The sequence below is a fragment of the Anolis carolinensis genome, chromosome 5, assembly GCF_035594765.1.
Source record: "Anolis carolinensis isolate JA03-04 chromosome 5, rAnoCar3.1.pri, whole genome shotgun sequence".
Classification (NCBI taxonomy): Eukaryota; Metazoa; Chordata; class Lepidosauria; order Squamata; family Dactyloidae; genus Anolis; species Anolis carolinensis.
In genome coordinates, this window is record NC_085845.1 from 180,167,915 (window position 1) to 180,195,084 (window position 27,170).

The 27,170-nt window shown below is 40.1% G+C and overlaps 1 protein-coding gene across 4 annotated transcripts; it reads right to left on the reverse strand.

Annotated features, from left to right (window-relative positions):
• Nucleotides 1–225: 225 nt before the first annotated feature.
• On the reverse strand, nucleotides 226–22,501 carry dram1 (DNA damage regulated autophagy modulator 1). Of its 4 annotated transcripts, none has more exons than XM_003220894.4 (7): nucleotides 21,889–22,501; nucleotides 10,233–10,300; nucleotides 8,641–8,783; nucleotides 3,961–4,138; nucleotides 3,127–3,185; nucleotides 1,138–1,230; nucleotides 226–596 (listed from the first exon to the last, which is right to left on the reverse strand). In XM_003220894.4, the coding sequence occupies exons 1-7, from the start codon at nucleotides 22,077–22,079 to the stop codon at nucleotides 552–554; spliced, it is 777 nt and encodes a 258-aa protein (XP_003220942.2). In that variant the 5' UTR covers nucleotides 22,080–22,501; the 3' UTR covers nucleotides 226–551. The 4 variants fall into 4 exon arrangements, 3 of the variants coding, with proteins under 3 accessions (XP_003220942.2, XP_062839124.1, XP_062839125.1); XM_062983054.1 differs by lacking the exon at nucleotides 21,889–22,501 and adding an exon at nucleotides 10,696–10,908; XM_062983055.1 differs by lacking the exon at nucleotides 21,889–22,501 and adding an exon at nucleotides 10,725–10,788.
• Nucleotides 22,502–27,170: the final 4,669 nt, after the last annotated feature.

Genomic DNA, 27,170 nt, shown 5'->3' on the forward strand with positions numbered 1-27,170 from the left:
GGTCAACATTAGGCAATGTTGAGTGGAAAGCACATAACAACAACAAATGTGTTAACTCAGTCCTTACATCGCAATATTGAACACTATGTAGCCATTTAAATAGTGCAAATATTGCATTTTAAATAGTGGGCATTTAAAAGTGCAATTCAGAACATGTTCACTTGAAAGAAAGTTCCATTTATTCAACGGAACTTCTTCAAAATAACAGCATTGGATCAGCCTGAATTTCATTTTGGGGTTATTTTTATTGACCAAACAAATACAGCCAAATAACTTTTAAGAGATGCATTCTTCAGTGATTCACTTTTCAAAAGTAAAAACAAATGCATATTTAAAATACAAAAGAGGTTTAAAACACAGATTAAAAATGATACATTAGTGATTATCAACAAACGCTACATGCTCTCTTCATTGATTGTGATTACACAAATCTGTGTTGATGCAGCAGGTCCATGTCACATTAGTTTTGACTGTTCCTGTTTCTGTGGAAGAATTTGTTTAATAATCTCCTCCAATTCCAGCATCTATGATCCTAAGTACAATGATTGTGGTCAAAGGTTTTCATGTAGTTCTGTTGTTATCCGCACAGTAACTCTCTAAAATGAAAAGTAAACAAGAACGGCAACATGTCAGAAACTCATTATACATCAACTTTTCAATTATCAGGCTAATGTTGGGAATCTCAAAGCCCTCCAGATGTTTCCAGGCTCCAGTTCCTAGGAGATCTAGCTAGCAAAGCCAATGAAGAGAAACTGCAATGGTAGTTGTAGTTTGGTCCAACATCTGGAGGGCCGCACGATTCTCTCTCTTGTGTTAGAATCTGGACAAAAACAGGCCTGGATATTTAGATACAGAGCAGAAGTTTGGAGCAAATAGCAAGAAACAACAGATTAGACTCAAAGTGTAAATTAGGGGCCCATTTCTGCTTTTTCTTCAAAATTAATTAAAATACAGTTTATAAAGTTGTTTTTTAAGGCTGGCACAGCCTTTACCTCAAATCGGTGGTTCTTAACCTGTGATTCCCTGGGTGTTTTGGCCTTCAACTCCCAGAAATCCTAACAAGTTGACAACCACTGCCTCAGATGTTTCGGTTGTTTGCTCTGAACACGAAATTACCTGTCATCGTATTATACGCACCTGAAAATCGTTGATGAAAGTTAAGAAGAAGAACACAAAACCAAAGGCTACTGTCCATTCACAGAATGCACTCACAAAATGATACACATAATCCTATGGGAAGAAGAAATTAAAAATAATAAGAACAACCTCTAAATAGATTTAAAAGGTTTAATATTTGCTGGGAGCGCAATTTGGAAGTAGATGATTGTTTAAATGTAGGTCTCTCTACAACTGAGATCCCTTGCTGAGAAGATCTACCCAAGAGTCACACCAGCAGCACACTCAGATAATTTTAAGGAGGTTGTGATGATGGTGGTTATTTTTGTTATTCTCTTGTCTTTTTAACACAGCACAATTATAGTGCCTTGCTAACCACTTTAACTGTTGTAATTCTGACCCATGGACTTGTCTGGTTTTTAGTTTTGTGACATATTTAGCTATAGTTTGGTGAAGCACCAGAATTCTTTGTCAGAGAAGATGAAATACCTTGTTAACTACATCTCCCATGTTGCCATAACATTGAACCTGACTGTTAAAAGTAGTGTCACACTGTGTTAATTTTACAGTGTAGCTGCACCCTCTGAAGCTATGTAGGGTCAGGCCTGGTTTAATTCTAGGATAGAGAACACAACAGAATACTGTGCACTCTAGGCTGTTTTAGAGAAAGGCAACAGCAAATCACCTTCCTAAGAAAAACTTGCAGAGTTCATGGGGTTGCCATAAGTTGACAGACAACCTGAGGGCACATACAGGTACATAGCAGTGTCATAAGAAGCACAGCCTAATTGTGTAGAATCCATAAGGGCACTGCTCCCTCTTGTGGCACAAAATATCCATAGACACAATAGCAGGAAATTAGCAATCTTCAGCTGGAACAGCAACAAAGCTAGTACAATGGGTTTGCTGGCACCTCAAAAACATGTATTATGCCATAAGCTTTTGTGTAAGTCCACTTTATTAAAGGCCCAAAGTATTATCTTAATAATAATAGTAATAGTAATTATTTTAATAATTATTATTATTTTGATTCTTTGATATTGTATGATGTAACTAAGGCACTGAATGTTTGCGCATATATATAGTGTGTGTGTGTGTGTGTGTGTGTGTGTGCATACACATACATACAGTGTTCCCTCACTTATCACTGGGATTAGGTTCCAGGACCACCTGCAAGAAGTGAAAATCTGCAAAGTAGGGACGCTATATTTATTTTAATATTTATACATTATTTTAGTAGTTATACACTATTTTAAGTCTTTATCAACCAATTGTGTGTTGATAAATTGCCGCCTCCTCCTCCCGTTGCCGCTTGGGCTTCTTTTCTCTCCCTTCGGCTTCTCCTTCCTCCCTTCCTTAGGCTGTAAATTGTAATTTTTTATTATTTATAATAGTCTTTTAGAGTTTATTGAAAAACCATGAAACAGCGAATCTATGAAAAGTGAACTGCGAAGTAGTGAGGGAACACTGTATGTATATATGTATATGTATACACACTCACACACACCTCCCTGGGTCCCTCTGGGGAGAGAGGGTGATCTAGAAATAAAGTTTATTTATTTATTTTCACTTACTGGTACAAAATAACAGAAATTTGCAGTTACCACCAATAGCAGCACCAAAACAATAGCATAAAGTTTTTCTAAATGTATTATATATCCCGTGTGTGTGAAAATGTCTCTTGTGTGCACACATTGTTCACCTAAATGTATGACATACCCCTTGTTTGTGTGCATCTATCTCTTTTTTTGGTTAGAGCGCAAGGTGCTATTCTAGAGTCATGGGGTCTGGGAGTTTGAATGGTCCCCAAGATCCATGTAATCCAGGGGTTAGCAACTGTGGAAGACTGTGGTCACAATCCCACAGGAAATTTTTGCAGGCCATATCTTCCCTGTACTTGCTCCAGCAAAAAACACTTGCAATTGTCTATTGAACCAGCCAGAATTAAATAGCAGTTAATCATGGACTAACTGACAGAAGAATGAAATATTTTACCTAATGAGGTTTTACCTTTTCACCTGGATTCCAGTCAATTTTTGTTATGGAAATTAGTGAAGCACATGCAATCACTGCAGAATGAAAGATTAAGGAGGAAATGACAGAGTTTAAAAAATGAATCCATAAAATGTACTATGCTACTCATGTCCCACAAATTGCACACTTTTGCTATACATCTTTAACATGTAAACCAAGGATGGGGAAAATGCAGCCCCGGGAATACATGCAATCTTGCTCCCTGCTACTACAAAAACAGCCCTACTTTTGCAATCCTTGACCACTTTCAACTTCCTTGATAGCCATTTCTTGTCCAAACAAGCATGACTGGAAACTTCCACTACTAGTTATTTAACTTCTAAATACATAGATTGAGGGGTACCCTTTAAAAAAATCCCAACACCATTTCACAAAGCCAAAAGGCCAATTCTGGCCCCTTCTGTTCTTGATTTTCTCATTTTGGACTCTCTGTCCAGTCCTTAAGGGTCTTGGCCCTCAGATCTGTCACTGTTGCCATGTTTCTACTGCAACTAAATCTGTGATGGAAACAAATTAAAAGAGTCGATACCTTCCAGAATAAGTCATCAAATACATGAGACCCTAATTTGGAATGCTCATATTATTCAGATATTATTATTGTAATTCTAAGCTTCTGCAACATGTTGACTTCAAGAAACGTTAAGTATCTTGACAGAAGTGAGATACATAGAAAGTTATAAGACCCGAAAATATTGAGATGTTTTAGATACTGAAGTCACATCTTAGAAAAGTTAAATTTTGGATTATAGTGACCTGAACCCCCAACCAAATGTCCAGTTGGTATATTCAGAAATGTCCCAAAAAGGATACTGGGTAGGATCGCGAGTGAGGTAATTACAGAGAGGAATAGCCTTATGTGGCATAAACATGGAGTAGTCCACTGTGGGCTTGATTTGTAAGAGATGACCGTTTGAAACGTAATGTAGAAAGTACCAAAGAGAAATGCCACAAGGGCTCCTCCATCATGTACAGCAGGGACTGTTAGCTCCTGCAAAGAGAATTAAGACAATTAAGAAGGCCTTATTTAAGATTTCAGTTGCACTAATATACACACAAACATATAAGAAGACTACCAAATGCAGTTAGATCAAAAAGACTCTGTAATTATGACTTGCTCAAAAACCTCTGTAATTTAAATCTGCAAATTGTACCGGATCATTTCCCTGAGATGTTTTGCCAACCAAAGTTGTCACTATTCTTTAAAAAGTTAGTTTATTAGGTTTTGTAAAAGCAAACATCAGTCTAAAATCCCTGTTCCAACAAATGAGCATGGTTTGGATCATTAGCACTAGCATTACTAGGGCAATATGCTAATGACAGGTTACTACCAAGAGGCTGTAATCTTAATCAAAATAATACTAGAGAACCTGGAATCTCAGAAGAGTTTATTACAGCTTGCTCAATATACTGAAGGAGGGAGTACTTCCACTGAGTAGAAGCTGACTAATGGGTTCTTTCCTATTGTGCATGACTTGAAAAAATTCAAACAAACTCATTATTCACATCACCCTGAACTAAGGAATTAATCTAAGCCATGCCATGCAAATCTTGGTAAATGTAAGTGCAATAAGATTATGTTGTGATGATATTTTTAATGTCATCCCTAATCCCCAATACTAGGGGAGTTGGTTTCGTTTTCCTTTAATTTGCCACAGCTTTCATCTGTTTCCAGGACATCTGGATTCCTCAAAGCAATGGAACTATACCATGTATAGCAGGTATGGGCAAACTTCAGCTCTCCGGGTGTTTTGGACTTCAACTCCCACAATTCCTAACATTGGCTGTTAGGAATTGTGGGCTTTCAACTCCAAAACACTTTGCCACTCTATTCAAGTCTTCACACCTACTCAAGAGCAATAAGGAGAACATATCTTCCAACACCCCTCATCAAAGGACTATTCCCATCAAGCTCCCTGTCTGTCCATCTGTCTTTCCCTCTCAGTTCCTCTTTTTACTCTTGGTTTCTCGGCCTGTTCACTTCTTTTTGTCTCCTCCTTTCTGCTGCATTAATCTGTTCTGAGCAAACCTAAAAAAAGCACCAAACCTCTGCTCCCCTCAACCATGGCTCTGCTTTTGGCCTGAGCTGGGCTGAGCTGTAATTTAAAAGTTAATACTTTAACCATTATGGTAGAGGAAGCCATTTTTTTACATTGCCTCTGTAAAATAAGTACGGAAAAGTTTTACTTTTGACTTATCCATGGGTCATACCAAAATCCATAATTTTGGCCACTTGCCCTCGACTTATACATGAAATTGACTTATACTCAAGTATATATGCCATTTAATAAGCCCACAAATCTCATCTATCTAATTTTCCCAAACCACTTTTCACTAGAAATGCTACATTGTTTTACGTTGTACTTAACCTTGGGTCCAGTCTTTAAATGAATTCTGCAAACTGTAATTCCATGAAGGAAAAGAACTTTAGAAAATTCTTGATAACAAAAAACTCTTGGCAAAAAGCTGACAAATGTGTGTTATTACTTTTTATATAATGCATAGATACAACTTTGGCCACCAGAGCCTATTTCTTACATGCAGCTTTAATCTTGAATTTATTTATTGAAGAGTCAGTTATATATCTTGTTCTTTCCTGCCCTACCCAAATCAATTTTGTTCTGCCCTCTATTTGCTCATCATGAATAGTCCATAACACTTTTAAAAAATAAGCACAATTACATCTAGTCATGCATGTAACCTCCCAGAAGGAAAATATGGTTATCTCATATTTATTTGGACCTCAATGCAGGAACAGAAAATTATTCAGCATCATCAAAAACCAATATATTAAAAGGAAAAGCATCCATGGGACATCACATGTTATAGTAAAATGCGCTACTCTGACCTAGCAATTTTCAGAAATAAAATGAAGTTACTATCAATGTCAGGATCATTACGCAGAGTAAAACAAATCACTTAAATATGCTCTCTGGCTGCTTGGGGCAAATTATTTCAAAAGTAGGGGATGTTGGATACTACTTTAACAGTAGTACCTCTTTTTCCAATTTTAAAAGGATTCATTACAGTAGGTTTATAGAAACCCTCACTAGAAATACAGAAGAGTAATTGATTTGGATGCACTGCTGTTCCTTACACTGGGATTTACATTTCTCTTAACAGCTGGTCTCTTTAGGCAAAATGCATTGGAAACAAATCAAGACATTTAAGATGTAGTAGTCATCTATTTTAACAAAATCATAAATAGGACTTGAATACAGAGAAACTACCCAGGAGATCAATTAAACCCTGTTTTTCATCATATTCATTTTAAAGATTGTAAAATAGCCATGATGAGTAAGATTCAGGCTTCAATATCTAAGGGCAGGCTTTTATGTGAGGGTGTCTTGTTATTTAACAAATTTTAAAATCTTGTTCAAAATCACTTCTCCATCTGTCCTGAAGGTTTAATTGTTTCCTTCCTCCTCTTATAGAAAAATTCCTTGTAAATTGAAAGCCCTTGTTTCGCTATCTACATCGGTGGTTCCCAATCTTTTTTTCCCAGGGACCACTTTTCCCAGGGACCACTCTCCAGCATTAGTACTAGAAGGGTTACAAATCAGTTTTTGGTCAACTTTAGATTTGGTTTGGTTATTTGAGGTGCTGATTCAGAAAACTGCATTGGATAGACCACATCCGCTCTAGTTTTTGATACAGAATATATGCTATCTAGTAGTTGCCATCTGCCCATCCACAGAAAACTATATTTAATAATCTAGAGCTGATGTAGTCTATCCAATGCAATTTTCTGAATCAGCACCCCAAATAACCCCAGGAACAGTCCTAAAATGAAGACACTAAGGCACCCCCGCTTCCAGACGCCACATGGAATGGCTCCGCTTTAGGTGGGGGAGAAGCAGCAGTCAGGAGGCTTGTTGTCACGCCTTTTATGAGTAGTCAGCCTCTCCCCACCTGACATCCCCGTTATCTTGGAACTATAAGAGGATTTCATGAGACTAGACACTCTTGTTGCAGTGGTGTAGCAATGGTGAGGCCATGGTCCATATTTTAGTTCTTGGGGACCATTGATTGTCCATGGACCACAGGTTGGGAACCACTGATCTACATACATTCAGTAGTATTACCCTTTGTAAAAATGCTCTACATAATGAATATGGACACTCTAACACAGATAATGAAAAATAATGAATGTAATAAAAGAAAAAGAATGATTGGTCATTAATTAAAAACTATATGATCCAAGAAAATATCAAATTGATAGTTGAAATATAAGACTTACAATAAAATAATGCCCCTGTAGGAGAGACAAGAAAAGGAAAAAGCAGATCGAGACTAGAATTTAAGAAAACTAAGAAGGAAGTAGCCACAATAGAGAAGATTGGAAGTCAAACTCTTCAATACCCTCCCACCCACACTTACTACCTTATTTCCTTCCTTAAACACTTCCTGTAGATTCCCCTTTATCTCGTAGATACTTAGGAAACACCTTATCCCTACCCTCCTCTATTAACCCCATACTTTTTACTTTTTGTAAATATAAACCTTCAATCATTAATAGTAATAATACTTTATTTTTGTATCCCGCCACCATCTCCCCGAAGAGATTCGGGGCGGCTGACATGGGGCCAAGCCCAGAAAAGACAAAGTATAAACAAGTTAAAATATAAAATCAAACAATAAAATAACAAGCAGAATAAAATCAAAAACGAATTCACGCACAATTATACATAAATACATAAAACAAGATAAGGAGTTTTAAAACCGTATCAATTTCACCACCAAGGGACAAAAGAATAAAAGGGGGTCGAAGTAAAGTGTGACAAAAATCTATTTAAAAAAAAATAAAAATACTCTAAAATATCAGCAGTACATGTGAGAGGAATTTGGAATACAGTAGAGTCTCACTTATTCAACATTCTGGATTATCCAACGCATTTTTGTAGTCAATGTTTTCAATACATTGTGATATTCTGGTGCTAAATTTGTAAATACAGTAATTACTACATATCATTACTGCATATTGAACTACTTTTTCTGTCAAATTTGTTGTATGACATGATGTTTTGGTGCTTAATTTGTAAAATCATAACCTAATTTGATGTTTAATAGGCTTTTCCTTAATCCCCCATTATCCAACATATTCGCTTATCCAATGTTCTGCCGGCCCGTTTATGTTGGGTAAGTGAGACTCCACTGTACTTCAAAAAGAGTAATTTTTCTAAACTTTGGGCTGGAACCAAAATATAATTGGAGTCACATAATGGAATGCAAACACCTGTAAAAGGCTTTAGACAGAGCTTTTTAGGAGAGTTTTTATCAATGTTACATGGAAATAATTTTAACATTCCTTGAAATATCCGTTTTAGCTTTCTCCTTTTGCTTTGAACTGAGTTGTTTTGAAAGCTTGATTTTGAAATGCTTTTAGAATAGGACATCCAATACTTCACGGTGTTCTTACTTATTTGAAACCCAACTGAGGATAAGTACAATTTAACACATGACAAACATAAAGATGTACTTATTCAGTGTTACCTGGAAGCTTGCAACAATCCCCATTCCAATACAGCCCAGCAGCCCAATGGTCAGTGCGGATAGATTGCACCAAGAAGAAATAAAACCCGTAATTTCATTTTGCTTTTTTACAATTAGATATCGGATATACATTGTAACTGCACCTAAAAGACACACAGAAAGATAACAAAAATATTCAGAAATTGTTCTAAAAGCAAACTACTTAATAATTTAATTTGGTCCTAACAACAAAAGAAAAATATTGGGCAACATACTGCATGGCTATGTAAATGTAGCTTCAAATGATCTAAAAATGGATCTCCAAACCCACCTTGAGCTCCAAGAGCTCATCCAAACCACTAAGGTCTGTAGTGCAGTTGAATGGGGAGGGTGGGATGATGGAGCCAACTCTTTACCACTCATAAAGGAGCAAAAGGGATGGCCATGTCATTCTGTGCCCACCACCACCACCACCACCACTTGACTGTGCCACAGATCTCTGTTGCTCACAGCACTTCTCTGGAGTTTAATGTAGGTTTCGGGAAGCATCTGTGATACCAAAAGTGCCACAAGTATGAATAAAAACTGAATACTGAACAATTACAAATCTGTAACCCTAGGTCACAAATCCATAACTGCAACGCAGGATGCCAAGCAATTATATTCAACCAATGAACATGTTCTACTAGAGGTGGGGAATATATGGCTCTCCAGGTCTTATTGGTTAGCAACTATCAGCATCCCTCCTCAAAATCAGCAATCAAATATGCAAAAGCTCACTCCTTCACCTGTATGACATGCTCTGAATTCTGTTTTTTGGGTGCATCTACACTGTAGAATTGATGTAGTTTGGTCCCACTTTAGCTGCTATGGTTCATTACTATGAACCATAGGAGTTGTAGTTTGGGGAGGCACCAGCACTCTTTGCCAGAGAAGGTTAAAGCCCTTGTTCAAAACTATAACTCCCATGGTTCCATAGCATTGAGCCATGGCAGTTCAAGTGGTGTTACACTGCCTTAATTCTACAGTATAGATGCACCCTAAGTCAACTTAAGAGACACTAGGTAATTGAGCTTGGCAAGAATGTAGTGCAACTCACTCCTTTCATCTATGGATGTTTGAGCCCACCATATTTGTATGGGATAGGGGTGGATATGTGGCCTTCCCAATCTTGCAAACTGCAAATCCCATCACCTCCAATCTACACAGTCAACATCCCAAATCATATCTACCACATCAAACTTTGTGACAGAGTAGTAAGGACACATAAGATAGGCTTTAATGTGTATGGTGCTATATATGAGAACAGGTTGTTAGAATGATTGCTTTGAATTAAGTACAGAAATGAAGAGACTAAGACAACGATGACTGACAAGGCATCAAATGACATCTCTTAAATTATTTGCATTGCATATCAGACAGAGAAAAAAACAAGATATAAAACAACAATAATTATAAAATAAGGAATCCAATGTCAGCATATCTAACTATGGTAAGTAACCTGTAAAGTGGATGCATGGTTAAAGATACAATCATGGCAATACTGCCACAATCATGACTGAGTGGTGATCATGAATTTGGAACAGTTACAGTATAAACAAACAGATACTTACCTAGAATGGCAGAACCGTTAATCATAAATCCAAATATACCACTTTCTGGAGGTTTTGCTCCGGTATCACTAATACAAAGGCAAACAAACCAAAAAGAGCATATTTTAATTTTAATTGGCAGGGGACACATTAATCATCTTATTCTACTAAATTATTAACATACTTAGATTTATTGCATGCTAATGGAAAGCTGGATTGTATTTCATGCCTCAGAAAGAGGGTAGGGCTTTGCTAATCAAGTTAAGAGGAAAAACTAGCAAGACAGAATAAATTAAAATTCCACTGAAATCAACAGAGTATCCAAACCCTCCCCCAAACAAAGAAGTGAAACAATCTGAATCATTTTGGATCTCAGCTCCCAGAAGCCTTAAGTCAATAACTGACCACTGAGGTTATGTTCAAAAATAAAAGAAGTAATAATGGCCAGTGTCCTTAACTACATCATCTAGCCAAGGATATTCACCTAAGTAACTTAATGGAAACTTGTGTCACCTGTGCTCCAATTGCTGGCAGAATGAACCCCCTTCCCCCCATGTAGGCGATGTCTGGTAAGGTAGGTTGGGCAATGGCTGAGGAGGAGAGATACAGTTGTGACAATAGTGTCACAATGGTAGGTAAGTAGCAATTGTGAATATGGAACACTTACCTAGACTTACCCATCTGTCACTATTCCATATTCATGACTGCTCCTTAGACAAGATTGTGACACAATCCCACAACCTACTTTACCAGGCACTTGATACACAAGGAAGAAGAGACACAGTGGATGGCATTTTTATCAGGTTTGGGAGATTTGTGCCAAGGGAGGCTGCTTAATTAAGTATCCTTAATATACGGATGTAGACTGACAGCCAACATATCCAAGCCCTGATAGTTTGGGTCCCAAGTAAAAAACAAATAGCCAAACTCTATCAGTATCAACCACTGACTGGACTGAATATGAATGAGTAATTTTAAAGACATTTTTCAGAAGCATGTTTATGTGTTTTTAAAGTATCTTACACTCACAATTTCATTAGAAATAAGCCAGGAGGAAATTTACCTGCAGTGTGAAACTCACGTCCCAAATGAACCACTTAGGACAAATCTGAAGTGCTTCTACACTTGGACACTGGCCCATGCTACCTGAATACTATACTGAGCGGTGATCACTTCATATCCTTTGAAGAACACTAGGTAAGATGAGAACAGTGCCTGTGTGGGTGACTCATGCACAATTTGAACTTCTTCCATGAACACTTAATGTTTTGAGAGCATTCCAAATGCTTACAATTGCACTGAATGTCATTCATTCTTATTTGAGTTTTTGACATTCAGGTTTTATGTATGAGTTAAAATGCTTTGGAAATGTGGTTGTCAATACTTTAATCCTATTTAGATATTAATTATTTGTGTGTTTCTCACTATACTATAATCATTTTAATTTGCAAGCTGCCCCAGTTTTGATGGGAAAGATGGAGTATAAATAAAGTGCAGTGGTGCAATGGGTTAAACCGTTGAACTGTTGAATCTGCTGACCTAAAAGTTGGCAGGTGGAAGCCATGGATCAGGATGAGCTCCCGCTGTTAGCCCTAGCTCTTGCCAACCTAGAAGTTGGAAAACATGTAAATGTGAGTAGATCAATAGGTACCACTTCGGTGGGAAGGTAATAAAGGTGCCCATGCAGCCATGCTGGCCACACAACCAGCAGGTGTCTATGGACAAGAAGCTCCTCGGCTTGGAAATGGAAAAAAAGCACCTCCCCATGGCCAGAGTTGAGCACCGCCTCCAGAAAGCCAGAGATGAAAGGGGAAGTCTTTATCTTTATTCTATGTACTTATATGTCATTGTTATTCCACTGTATTAAAGGCATTGAATGTTTGCCTATCTGTGTATGTTGTAATCTGCTCTGAGTCCCCTTGGGGAGATAGAGTGGAATATAAATAAAGTGTTGTTTACAAGTTTACAAAAACAATAAATAAGCCCTACTACAACATGACTATATTTTAATAGCACTACTAAATTGACAGTACATGAAAAAGTATGATTATATATGAGAGGATGGAGAAAATTAGGGCACTGACCCCAAATAAGAATTTTGCCCATCCAATTAAATTTTCCTCCATTTCCCAAATTTCTAACATTTTAGAGCAGTGGTTCGCAACCTGTGGGTCCCCAGGTGTTTTGGCCTACAACTCCCAGAAGTCCCAGCCAGTTTACAAGCTGTTAGGATTTCTGGGAGTAGAAGGCCAAAACATCTGGGGACCCACAGGTTGAAAACCACTATTCTAGAGTGAGGCTTCCTTTGTTCCTTAGGGTACCACATTTACACTGACTCTTTACTGCAGGGCCAATCTGGAATGTCAAATTCTGGATTGGCCCTGTAAGTGTTTTGACTTCCATCCCCTGTCCAGCCACTGCAGAGATAGGAAAGAGTCCTGACTGTCTAGAAGTGCAAAACTCAGTTTGACATCCATCCTGACTGTCCCCCTCCCATTCTCACCATAGAACTGGTCACTGGGTATGATGTAGTTAAGTGTCCATTGTTCAAAGCCTGGATTGACGTTGGCCAGGGTACAAGGTCAACATGGGAGAGGGCAGGGGAGAGGAGGAATCATACCCTCCATTCCCCCAGCCCTTCCCTGATTGTCTTTGTGCCCCAGTTAATGTCAATCTAAGTAACAAGTGACAGACACTCACCATGTTGCACGGGCTAGCTGCCACTACAATGAGAACAGGAAGGGGGGCACTGGCTGCCCAATGTTGTCAAAACAAGTTTGGCACCTATGGACAGTCAGGATTCTTTCCCACTTCCACAGCCACTAGGGTCGGCAGTAAACCATCCCAGCTTTGCCACTGCTGTCACCATTTCCAAAAGGTCTTTCAAGAGGATGGGAGACAGGGAGAAAGAACAGTATACGTTTCAATTTAAAAATGAACCAATTCCCTTCTCTGATTAGGGTGGTAAAAGTTTAGAACATAATCTGTCCTGGGAATACCTTAAAAAACACCAGTCCCCACTACTCTCCCAACACTCCTTTGAAGGAAAGTATCAGTGCCTCTTTTGGGTTTTCCCAGGACTGACTAATTTCTTGTCTTTTGCAACTCTACCTGGAAAAGGAGGTAGTTTCTCTTTTATATGAGTACAGTACTTATACTGACCAATTGATAAGTTGATCCAAGTTTTTGGGGTACGTTTTTTAACTGATATTTTCCACAATGTACACTGGGGAATGAAAGGGAGGGTAAAACTTATTCAAGTTATTGTTAGTAGTGTAATAAGTTTTAGCACATATGTAATAAATCATCACAGAAAGGGAAAATGTTGTGGGGGGCAAGTAAACAATGCATTTTATAATATTATATTATGTTACATCTAAGTTTTAGTACCTATTATCTTGACTTCATTTGTTTAAACTAATAAAGTTTTTGAAAAGTCAATGTTTCTTCTGTATAAAGGAGGGATCTTGTTTGGGGTAGGTTTTTTGACTAAAATGTCTAGATTTATGGGTGAGTACTGTATACACCAGGGGTCCTCAAACTAAGGCCCAGGGGCCGGACGCGGCCCATTGAAGCCATTTATCCGGCCCCCACGGCATCAAGGGTTCTCTTCTTCTCTTAAAACCATTATTATTATTATTATTATTATTATTATTATTATTATTATTATTATTATTATTATTATTATTATTATTATTAGAAACACAACAAGATGAGTCCACAGCAGACACTGTGCTGGCTGTTATATTGGATCATATGTCGGACACTTCCCAAGTGTCTAGGACTGTGTGCTGGATTTCATATCACAAAATCACAAGTCGAACACTTCCCAAGTGTCTAGGACTGTGTGATGTATTTTCGGATGATGCGCGCAGATCCCAGCAGGCTGGCCTTTTGCAGTTGGCAGATCGTAATTTTGTCAATGTCTATTGTTTCCAAATGCCGGCTGAGATCTTTTGGCACGGCACCCAGTGTGCCCATCACCACCGGGACCACCTGCACTGGTTTCTGCCAGAGTCTTTGCAGTTCAATCTTGAGGTCCTGATAGCGGCTGAGTTTTTCCTGTTGTTTTTCATCAATGCGACTGTCACCTGGGATGGCGACATCAATGATCCAAACCATTTTCTTTTCCACAACTGTGATGTCTGGTGTGTTGTGTTCCAGAATTTTGTCAGTCTGGATTCGGAAGTCCCACAGTATCTTTGTGTGCTCATTTTCCAATACTTTTGCAGGTTTGTGATCCCACCAGTTCTTTACTGCAAGGAGGTGGTACTTGAGGCATAAGTTCCAATGAATCATTTGGGCCACATAGTTGTGCCTCTGTTTGTAGTCTGTCTGTGTGATTTTCTTACAGTAGCTGAGGATATGATCAATGGTTTCGTCAGCTTCCTTGCACAGTCTGCATTTTGGGTCATCAGCTGATTTTTCAATCTTGGCCTTAACTGCATTTGTTCTGATGGCTTGCTCCTGGGCTGCAAGGATCAGGCCTTCCGTCTCCTTCTTCAGGGTCCCATTATTATTATTATTATTATTATTATTATTATTATTATTATTATTATTTGAAACACAACAAGATGAGTCCACGTCGGACACTTCCCAAGTGTCTAGGACTGTGTGATGTATCGGCGAATAATGCACGCAGATGCCAGTAAGGTGGCCTTCTGCAGCTGGCAGATGGTAATTTTGTTAGCGCCGATTGTGTTTAAGTGCAGGCCAAGGTCTTTAGGCACTGCACCCAGTGTGCCGATCACCACTGGGACCACCTTGACTGGCTTGTGCCAGAGTCTTTGTAATTCGATCTTTAAATCCTCATATCGTGTCAGCTTCTCCAGTTGTTTCTCCTCAATCCTTCTGTCACCTGGGATTGCAACATCGACAATCCATACTTTGTTTTTTAACACGATTGTGAGGTCAGGAGTATTATTATTATTATTATTATTATTATTATTATTATCAACAACATTGAGGCTGGGTGGACATCTGTCAGGGATGCTTTGCTTGTGCTTTTGGTGCAGAGAGGCAGAAAAGGGTTGGACTAATTGGCCTAAAGGGTCTCTGCCAACCCTCTTTTTTATTTTTATTGTTGTTGTTGTTGTTGTTATTGTTATTATTATTATTATTATTATTATTATTATTATTATTATTTATTGCTCAGTGGCCAAATATAGTCTGGCCCTCCAATGGTCCAAAGGACCGTGAACTGGCCCCCTGTTTAAAAAGTTTGGGGACCCCTGGTATACACCCTAATATAAGCCAAGGCACCTAATTTTACCATTAAAAAAACTGGGAAAATGTATTGACTCGAGTATAAGGTGAGGATGGGAAATGCAGCAGCTACTTATAAATTTCAAAAATAAAAATAGATACCAATAAAATTACATTGAGGCATCAGTAGGTTAAATGCTTTTGAATATTTACATAAAACTGTAATTTAAGAAAATAAGACTTTAATAAGATAAGATTGTCCAACTCTGATTACCTGTATACTCGTGTATAAGTTGACCCGAATATAAGCCAGCTAGAACGCTCATTCGATTATAAACCGAGATGGGTTTTTTCAGCCCTAAAAAGGGCTGAAAAACTCTGCTTATACTTGAGTATATACGGTATATACAGTAGGTATCCTAATTCTAAATTGCCATGACTATACAAAATAGTGCCCCCCCAGCAAGTTAGAAATGAAATATGGATGCTCTTGTATATTTCAAACATCCTTGTATCATGGATCACTACCAAGGCCCCACACTGAACACCATATACACTAATATGCCATGCTGAAAGCTCTTGTTGGCTTTCAAAATTTTACATTCATCTAGGGAAGTGCTACTTAAAGTGTTAGTCCATAAGCAATTTGCTACTATTCCCTGGAGAGTTTTTAACAGTGAAAGAAACAACTGCAGCAAATGGGTTAAAACTATGGTCAAAATCTCTGGTACATTGGTGATAAAATAATTGCTGGTTCCTACATATCGAATAGTTTGGGATGCTCTGGTATAAGGAAGATAAAAAGCCATTGGTTCTTCTAATGCTTTGCTTCACCAACAGGTTTCCATTGACAGCCCTACCTGGAGACAACTGAACAAGAGAAACACTGATTTCAGAAGCAAATAGATAGCAGACGGAAGAAATGTAAACATCTCTCAATATACTACCTGTGGTTTTAAAAAAGCATACACCCTCACCAAGGCAGAAAAAGAGGAATCCCAGCAACTGTATCCCTGATAAATACAGCAAGTCAAAGCACAGCAAATTGCTACCATGTCCTTATGCAATAGAAGGATCAAATCAATTTCAAAAGCAAAATGTATACTTGTAATTATAAACTGTAATGCATATTTAAAAAGCACAGATAGGAAAGACAAGGAACTTTGAATTAAAGAAAGGCAGAATATGATTACAGTTCTTTTCAAATTGGATTCTAATAAGGACAAATACAACAATAAAGATCAATACGACCCTTAGAGAAAAGGATACAACTGTTTCAAAATTTAAACATGTACTATTCTTATCTTTTTGGGATATGCTATTTTTCTTTTTTTGTCAAATTCTAGATGATTTTTCAAGTTCATCATGCTCAAAATTACATTTTGCAAAAGTATCTGAATTGAATTTTATGCTCCTCATTCAGCACAAATAATGGATTTGATAATAAAGAAAAGAGATTAAAAGATTTCCTCAACTATTTAGGATTTATTGCAAATTACTGTGTCCTTAAAGAGAAAACAGTTATTATCCGTCATAGAATCCTAGGTTTCTATGATTGATGCTGCTTGCTTTATCAGTGTTTATAATCAGTGTACTTCCTTAAAAACTGTGATAATATTCTAAGGCTCAAAACCACATTTCTGTGACTTCTTGAACAGATTAGACTGAGAATGCTTTCATTTTATCAGTCTGATGAGTTATACTTGTGATTTCATGATACAACATTTTTGCAACTATTTTTTACAGTTCTCTCGCATTGAATAGGGGAATTCCACTATGGGGTTTTGTATGACATATGTAGTAGTATGCTATGGGAATCATTTTGAATAATCTTTCAGTAAAGCCAGCTTCTCTTATCATCTGATCATCTCAAAAAACACTGAAGGCACAGCTCTGCCTGGAAACTTATTTATTTATTTATTTATTTACAGTATTTATATCCCGCCCTTCTCACCCCGAAGGGGACTCAGGGCGGATCACATTACACATGTAGGCAAACATTCAATGCCTTTTAATATAGAACAAAGACAAGACAAACATAGGCTCCGAGTGGGCCTCGAACTCATAACCTCCTGGTCAGAGTGATTCATTGCAGGTGGTTGCAGCTGGCTTGCTCTCCAGCCTGCGCCACAGCCCGGGCCCAATGGAATCTTAGTTTTCATTTGGCTACTACTCCAAACCAAAGTTCTCCTTTTACAAAGGTTAACTTTAGTGCATCTTATGGCAATCATAAAAGCAAATGATCAAAATGAAGATTAAGATAAGGGGCACATCTACACTGATCATTCAATGCAATTTCAAACTGATTTCAAACAGTGGCAGCTACCAAACGCATGTCACCAAAGTTTGCTGTGTGTGCATTAAGTAGAAGGCATGTCTGCGTTAACCTTTTTCCTTTGGAGTACTGGTGCAAATCTCTCCCAGAAAAAATGGCAAAAAAAACACATTAACCTTCCATAGTTAATGCAGTTTCTTTATTTAGTTTTTCATTTTCATGGGGAATTTCAGTGCCCCTAACTTCAGCAAATGTGGAGGGCTGACTGTTGTTGTCTAATGTGAAAGGGCCCTTATGCTGAAACCTTACATATACTACTGAGTTTCCTCAAACTCATAACAGGCCCTCCACTTTCATATAGTTTAGGGGCATAGGAACCTGTGAAAATGGGGGGGAGAACAACTCCTTAGGAATCTCTGACCCAAAGATTCATATAGGGAACTTACTAATAAAAATCAGTGAACAATCAAATCCACAAAAGTTAAACCCACCAAAGTGGAGGGCCTGTTGGGAGGTATAAGCATTGTCTAGATAGCACAGCCGAGAATCCTGTGCTCTCCAGGTGTTGTTGGACTGTGATTTCCAATAGTGTTGTTTTGCATTGCTAACAGTGAAAAACACCAGAAGCTGCTGTCCAAAATTTGCAGCCTGCAGTTCCTATTCTTGGTATATAGGATTGCAGCCCTTGTTCTGAGAAAACTTCAATTGCAGGAAAGGGGAAACTTCCCAAATATTTTGGATTGCAACACCTTCAGCTACTCCAGATGTTTTGAATTACAACATCTTCAGTTCCTTACTGCCAGCAACATGCAAGGGCCTGTTGAGATGTATAAACCAAAATATATGGGGGACCAAAAACCAGTCACACTAATACAGATGAGAACTAATGACTGCAATTGTCTTTTCTAGTGATTTCAGATATAATCCTAACTAAATCCACTTGGTGGACAGGATGAATTATATCAAAAATTCCAAAGAGAAAAATTATAGTTTCATATGTGCTACTTTTCATCTTGAGTTCTTCTTAGCTACCTTCTAAAAATACCTGTGATCTATCTTCTGGAGTTATATCCTTACTTCTATTCCCATGGAGCATTTCGAAAGTGAAAATTCTACCACTTGATTCTGTTGATGTAACATACTAGTTTCCTGTTGTTATCTGTAGACCTGTAGCCCTACTACACAATGTCTTACTGTTTTCATTTTGACAGCCCCATCCTCATTAATCTTGAGATTGATAAACTGAATGGTAGCAATCTCTGCCAGGGATCCCCTGTCTGGTTCAGGCCTTCTCCTATGACATAATGTGACAGACTGATATTTGTTTTTCTTCCCAATCTATGAGGGACTTCTTCCATTGGAATCTGTCCAGAGAAGAGTGACCCATACAGTGAAAGGTCTGGAGGCCAAGCCCTATGAGGAACAGCTTAAGGAGCTGGGTATGTCTAGCTTGGAAAAGAGAAGGCTGAGAGGGAACATGATAGCCATGTTCAAATATCTGAAAGGATGTAATATTGAGAAGGGCTCAAGCCTGTTTTCTGCTACTCTAGAGCAGGGGTGCTCAAACTAAGACCTGTGGTCATTTACCTGGCCCCTGTCCTATACTTTAGACTTATGGTTGCCCTAAGTCTGAAATGACTTGAAGGCACAAAACTAGAATCCTAATTAACTTGACTATCTCATCACTCATCAGCCAAAAGGAGGCCCTCACTTCCCACTGAAATATCGGTAAGTTTATGTTAGTGAAAAGTGTTCTTCATTGTTCTCCCACTGTTTTTTGCACTACAAATGAGATATGTGTAGTGTGCATAAGAATTCATTCATTTTTTTTCAAACTATAATACATCCCCCAACAGTCTGAGGGACCATGAACAGGCCCTGGTTAAAAAATTTGAGGACCCCTGCTCTAGACACCAGGACATGAAGCAATGGATTCAAATTACAGGAAAAGAGATGCCATGTAAACATTGGGAAGAACTTACTGATGGTGAGAGCTGTTTGGCATTGGAATAAAGTGTTCCCTCACTACTTCGCAGTTCGCTTTTCATGGATTCGCTGTTGCATGTTTTAAAGGGGGTGCTGTGATCAATCATCGAGTAAGCTTTCGTTGATACTTCATAATTGTAATTTTGCTACCGTTACGAATCGTAATGTAAATATCTGATAGGCAGGATGTGTTTTCATTCACTGGACCAAATTTGGCACAAATACCTGATACACGCAAATTAGAAGGAAGAGGACAGGTGGAGAGATCTGCAGCTTTCTCTGCCAAAGGGGTTCCTAAGACCATCAGAAATATGTGTTTTCTGATGGTCTTTGGTGACCCCTCTGACACCCCCTCGTTACCCGCCCAGGTTGAGAAACACTGGTGTAGAGCAGCGTTTCTCAACCTGGGGGTCAGGACCCCTGGAGGGTGAACTATAAATCCCAGCAACTACAGCTCCCAAATGTCAAGGTCTATTTCCTCAAATGCCACCAGTGTTCAAATTTGGGCATATTGAGTATTCGTGCCAAGTTTGGTCCAGATCCATCATTGTTTGAGTCCACAGTGCTCTCTGGATGTAGGTGAACTACAACTCCAAAACTCAAAGTCAATTCCTACCAAACCCTTCCAGTATTTTCTGTTGGTCATGGGAGTTCTGTGTCTCTTTGCTTAGCTATGGCCTTATGAAACCATCTAGATGGCTTTTACAGGTCACTTTCCTTACCTATGGTCCTATGAGACCATCTAGATGGCCTTTGAGGGTCCTTTGTCTTACCTATGGTTTTATGAGATTATCTAGATGGCCTTTGGGGGTCCCTTTTCTTACCTATGGTCTTATGATCATCTAGATCAGGGGTCCCCAAACTAAGGCCCATGGGCTTCCAAGGTTGATTTACCTGGCCTCTGTCCTAAACTTTAGACCAGGGGTCCCCAAACTTTTTAAGCAGGGGGCCAGTTCACGATCCTTCGGATCATTGGAAGGCTGGACTATAGTTGGCCACCAAGCAATAAATAATAATAATAAAGAGGGTTGGAAGAGACCCTTTGGGCCATTTAGTCCAACCCCCTTCTGCCTCTGTGCACTAAAAGCACAAGCAAAGCATCCCTGACAGATGGCCACCCAGCCTCAATGTTAATAAATAATAATACAGTAGAGTCTCACTTATCCAACACTCGCTTATCCAACATTCTGGATTATCCAACGCATTTTTGTAGTCAATGTTTTCAATACATTGTGATATTTGGGTGCTAAATTCATAAATACAATAATTACAACATAACATTACTGCGTATTGAACTACTTTTTCTGTCAAATTTGTTGTATAACATGATGTTTTGGCACTTAATTGGTAAAATCATATCCTAATTTGATGTTTAATAGGCTTTTCCTTAATCCCTCCTTATTATCCAACATATTTGCTTATCCAACATTCTGCCGGCCCGTTTATGTTGGATAAGTGACACTCTACTGTAATAATAATAATAATAATAATAATAAGGGTTGTAAGAGAAGAAGAGACCCCTTGGGTCATTTAGCCCAACCCCATTCTGCCCTTGTGCCGTGGGGGCCAGATAAATGGCTTCGATGGGCGGCATCCGGCCCCCGGGCCTTAGTTTTGGGACCCCTGCTTTAGACTTAGGGTTGAACTAAGCCTGAAATGACTTGAAGGCACACAACAACACTATAAAAAAACCTGCCAGCAGCATGCGGAAGAATGAGGAAGTACTCCATCAAGGACTAGGTGTCACAAGTGGACGATGAAGCGGCAGCTCCCCCCTGTGGCCAGAATCGCGCATATCCTCATGAAGCCAGAAGCTTGAATGTTAAATTGCCTCTGTGTCTCTCTATATATGTCGTATGTCTAATGGCATTGAATGTTTGCCGCGTATATGTGCATTGTCCCCTTCGGGGTGAGAAGGGCGGAATATAAATACTGTAAATAAAATAAATAAATAAACAACAACAATAATAATATTAATTTTGGACTATTTCATCATAGTCCGGCCCCCTAACAGTCTGAGGGACTGTGAATCAGCCCTCCACTTAAAAAGTTTGAGGACCCCCTGGTCTAGTGTGATGAAGCACACAGGGTTTTAAACAGGGGCTGGATGGTCATCTGTCAGAAGTGCTTTGCTTTCTGTGATCCTTGTGGTCTCTTCCAAGCCTGGGGTCCCACTGGCCGCGTCCCAGGCTTTCTCCCCTCCCGACTCACCTGATGTAGGGGAAGAGGGGCTCCACGTGGCCCTCGAGGACGGCGATCACGTAGGGGACGACGAAGGCGGAGGAAGACCAGGAGACGAGCAGCGCGGGGAGGAAGGCCGCGCCCCTGATGCAGCCGGGCATCCTCTGCGCCCACCTCCCTCGGCCGCGGAGCAGCGCCTGCCTCTCTCCGGGGCCAGCCATCCAGGACGAGGCGGGGAAAGGGGCCCGGGGGTCACAGAGGGGCCCGCCAGTGAAGTCACAAAGCCCCTGAAGACACGCACCGCTTTGAAACCCAAGCCCCCTCTTAGAGGAAGCGCTTCGGGGTTGGAGAAAGGGCTGCCTTCCTTCCTTCCTGCTCAAAGACACCCCACGCCAAACACGCAGGAGGCTGGCCCGCTTTGGAAGCCCGGAGTGTCGCGCTAAAGGCGCCTTTCCCTCATCCTCTCGGCGCCGCGTCCCCGCTTCCACCCATTTCACAGACTTGGGACAGAAACTTCCAGTTGGAAAAAGAAAAAAAAAACCCCACGCCTTCCCCACGCACCGCCTTCCTGGGTGGTTCTCTTTTTCTCCCTCGCGAAGAGAGAAAAGTTGTGAAAAGTTCCCTATGACCCGGACCCTCCTCCACACGGGTTTTTTTCCCCTCTCTCTTTTCTTCCCTTCTTCAGAGTCGCGGCTTCAGCAAACCCAGGGAAGGAATTTCCCCGCAGCCTTTGCCAAGTGGCCTCGGCCGCATTGTGAAATTCTGTAATAAAAGACTGCGAGCCGCACCGGCGGGGAATTGTACAAAAGCTCCCACTCTCGCAGACTCATCACATGGGGAAACATCCTTCCTTCTCGCTCCCTTTTTTGCGGAAGCAGGCGCTCCTTTCGCTTTCGTTTCTGTCTTTTGTTCCACGGACGCCTGTTGTGGTGCATCTACACCAGACATGGGTCAACCTGGGCCCTCCAGGTGTTTTGGACACCAACTCCCACCATTCCTTACAGCCTCAGGCCCCTTCCTTTCCCCCCTCAGTGCCTCAAAAAACCCAGTTGTCAACAGGCGACTTAAAGACATATATTATCCATATACAGCCCCCGGTGGCGCAGCGGATTAAACCACTGAGCTGCTGAACTTGCTGACTGAAAGGTTGGCGGTTCAAATCCGAGGAGCGGGGTGAGCTCCTGCTGCTCGCCTCAGCTGCTGCCAACCTATCAGTTTGAAAATATGCAAATGTGAGTAGATGAATAGGTACCACTCTGCCAGCCACATGACCTTGGAGGCATCTACAGACAATTTTGTGTCCAGTTACAATTTGCATCACTTGTTCATTTAATCCTAAATTTTCATATATTCTCCCTGCCTGCACACAAATACACATCACAAACAGCCGTGTTGCATACATAGCCAAATGTTTCAAATGGAGGGATGCAAGATAGGTCCATCTGAAGAGCAATTGAATATTCCAGACATTTTTCTCTATTTAGGAGAAAGCTATTCCTCAGATTTCTAGCAGGCCTTAAGAATCATCCTGAAGTTTGGAATCAGCCCTTCAGATAAGGCTAATTATCTTGTCTGTCACTAGACCACAAGCTTCTCTATTTTAAATGGTATCTAAATACCGTAGTGTAGTAATGTGGATGGACTACAATTCAGGCAGGAAAACCCTTCATTCTAAGTAGCCCAATAATTCACATGGGCTACTACCATTTTACTACACAAAAAGTGTGATTTCTAATTAACATACATATGCCACTTAGGAAAGAGTCAGAGATGGGCAGTAGAAGGGCTTCTATCTGTTGCTACCACTTTTTCACTATGATAAAGCAGTGGCTGCAATGGGAGCCCACACAGTATAGTGGTTTGAGTACTGGACTATAACTGGAGACCAAGGTTCACGTCCTCATTCAGCCATGGGAGTCCACTGGGTGACCTTGGACAAGTCACACTGTCTCAGCTCAGGAGGAAGACACAGGCCAATCCCCCTCTGAACAAATCTTCCAAAGAAAACCCTGTGATAGGAGTTGCCATACGTCAGAAAGGACTTGAAGACACACACAGTTTCTGATTTAGAGCAATTCAAAAGTGAATAAGTTTAGCTTAAATGTACAAGTTGACTCCAATGTATGTTGACCCTATGATAGAGCTTTTTTGGCAAATCCTATGCCTAATTATCTGGGAGCAAGCCCACTGAAAACAGAGAAGTTTTATGGTGATGTTCATACTATCACATTGTTTTTGCAGAATTTGTAGTACATGAAGAATGGCCACAAAGCCCAGATCCCCAATATGTAAAGAATAGCATTCCTTCTAACTGAGCTGGTAAAAATTATTTTGCTACCTGAGACAAAGGAGACAGTAGCAACTCTCCTCTCCATATTTCTGATTCCCTGTTGTCGCTGTTTGCCTTCAAGTTATTTCTGACCTATGGCAACCCAATCATAAGGGTTTGGGGGCAAGATTTGTTTAGAAGAGGTTTGCCACTGTTTTCCTCTAAGGCTGAGTATATTCCTATTCTAACATACATATAAATTCAACCTAACTTGGGGACTGCTTGTACCTGTAAGGATCTGGTTCACAGACCATGTATTCATATACAAGATAGGTAAGTCCTGGAGTTTACAATTTTTTAAATTCAGCTTATCCCACAATAAACACTGATAGAAATATATTTGTCATCCTTTCATAACTAAACCATTTCATGGGATGTTTTTATCCAGAGCAGTTACCTATAGCATAATGGTCATGTGACTGGACTTTGTACTTTGCTTATCTGTTCAAAACAATGATAATACAATCTTATGCAAATATGATTCTTTTGACTATTCTTTCTAGTGTAGGAGGAATTGACTTTATTTTGTCACTGTGTCACTATTTTGTTTATATTAATTATAACTTCTGTAGTATAATAAGACTAGAAACTGTATTCTGAGACACATTTGTATGTACATCCTCTTCCTTGCCTATATTCTATGGCTTTTAATCAACATTTATATTTGTCAAAATGAATTTCCTTTGTTATTTAGGAGTGAACTGCATACACAAAAATACAGGTGCATGATGATGATGATTATGATGGTGATAATAGTAATAATAATAATTTGATTTTTAACACACCCTCTCTCCCCAAAGGGACTCAGGGCAGCTTCCAAAGACAAAAATGGCAAACATTCAATGCCATGTGCTATGACAAAAATAGAAATACAACAGAAACCAACAAACAGTTAAAAACGAACAATTAAAATAAACTAGTTTAGCAGCCTAGGATAGGAGCCTCCGGTGGCGTAGTGGACTAAAGCCTCGTGACTTGAAGGTTGGGTTGCTGACCTGAAAGCTGCCAGGTTCGAATCCCACCCGGGGAGAGTGCGGATGAGCTCCCTCTATCAGCTCCAGCTCCATGTGGGGACATGAGAGAAGCCTCCCACAAGGATGGAAAAAAACATTTTAAAAAATCCGGGTGTCCCCAGGGCAACGTCCTTGCAGACGGCCAATTCTCTCACACCAGAAGCAACTCAAGTTGCTCCTGACACGAAAAAAAAGCAGCCTAGGATAAAACATGTAATTGATCAAACTCATAAATAACACCACAAGATGATAAAATTCGTATAAAAATATAAAATATATGCATATCAAAACGTGAACTCCCATGAGTTAAGGTAGTATAATCTCTGTCAATATCATCGGACATGATAAAAAGCAATAAAAAGGTAATCATCTTCCTCTCCAAAGGCCAATGTGCAAAGGCATGTTTTTAATTGCTTCTTAAAGGAGAGGCTCCATGCAGTCATGCCGGCCACATGACCTTGGAGGTGTCTATGGACAACGCTGGTTCTTCAATTGAGAAATGGAGATGAGCACCAACACCCAGAGTCAGACATGACTAGGTTTAATATCAGTGGAAAACTTTTACGTTTACCTTTACTAAAGGAAAGGAGTGAGGATGCTATCCTAATTTCCATAGGGAAGGAGTTCCAGAGGGAGGGAGCGGTCACGGAGAAGGCCCACTCTCTTATCCCCACCAACTGCACTTGAGACAGGGGTGGGACCGAGAGCAGGGCCCTCTCCGCTGACCGCTGTGTCCATGTTGGTTTGTATGCGAAGATGAGGTTAGATAAATAGCCTGGGCCCAAACCGTTAGGGCTTTATAGGTAATAACCAGCACTTTGTATTTAGCTCAGAATCGAATTGCCAGCCAGTGGAACTGCCGTAACATGGGAGTTGTCCGCTCCCAGTAGGGCACTCCAGTTAGTAGCCTGGTTGCTGATCTCTGGAATAGCTGAGCTTCTGAACTGTCTTCAACAGCAGCCCCATGTAGAGAGCATTGCAGTAGTCCAAACAGGATGTAACTAAGGTGTGGACTACCATGGCAAGATCTGGTATCTCAAGTTACGGGCACGGCTGGCACACAGGTTTTAACTGTGCAAAGGCACTTCTGGCTACTGCTGACACCTGAGATTCCATGGTTAGCAATGAGTCCAGGATCACCCCCAAGCTGCAAACCTGTGCCTTCAGGGGGTTCGTGACCCCATCCAACACAGGCCGTGACCTTATACCCTGATCTGCCTTCCAATTGATCAGGAATACCTCTGTCTTGTCTGGATTTAGTTTCAACTTGTTAACCCTCATCCAGTCCATTACTGATGTCAGGCACTGGTTAAGGACCAGGACGGCATCCTTGCTTTAGGTGGAAAGGAGTAATAGAGTTGGGTGTCATCGGCATACATTTGACACCGAACTCCAAAACTCTGGATGACCTCTGCCAGGGGTTTCATGGTATCGAAAGTTGCCAAAAGGTCCAAGAGAACCAACAGGGACACACTCCCCTGTCTAGCTCTCTTCACAGATCAACCACCAAGGCAACAAATGCTGTCACATTTCCGTAGCCAGGCCTAAAACCAGATTGAAATGGATCCAGATAATTGGTTTCATCCAAGAAACTTTGCAGCTGAGAGGCCACCACCTTCTCCAGAACCATGCCTAAGAAGGGGAGCTTTGATACCGGCCGATAGTTAGTTAATTGAGTGGGATCCAGTGCCGGTTTCTTTAATACTGGTCTTACTACTGCCTCTTTAAAACTAATTGGCATTCTGCCCTGGGTCAAGGAGGCATTCACCAGCACTGTCACCCACTCTGACAGCCCCCCCCCCCCCCGGAGAATTTGATTAGCTAGGATGGGCAAGTGTCTAGAGAACAAGAGGTTGCCCTCATTCCTCCCAAGATCTTGTCCCTGTCCTCGGGTTGTACAAATTGAAAAGAATCCATTAAAAAAGGACAAGCAGATGCCTCCGTTACATCCACAGAAACTGCATTAACCT

Bases quoted from the DNA above. Each gene is read 5' to 3' on its own strand.
- dram1 (XM_003220894.4), bottom strand. From the start codon at position 22,079: ATGGCTGGCCCCGGAGAGAGGCAGGCGCTGCTCCGCGGCCGAGGGAGG. The intron at 10,301-21,888 runs GTGAGTCGGGAG...CCTTTGTATTAG, and splicing joins CCCCTCTTCCCCTACATCAG to TGATACCGGAGCAAAACCTC. The intron at 1,231-3,126 runs GTAAAACCTCAT...TTCTTCCCATAG, and splicing joins ACTGGAATCCAGGTGAAAAG to GATTATGTGTATCATTTTGT.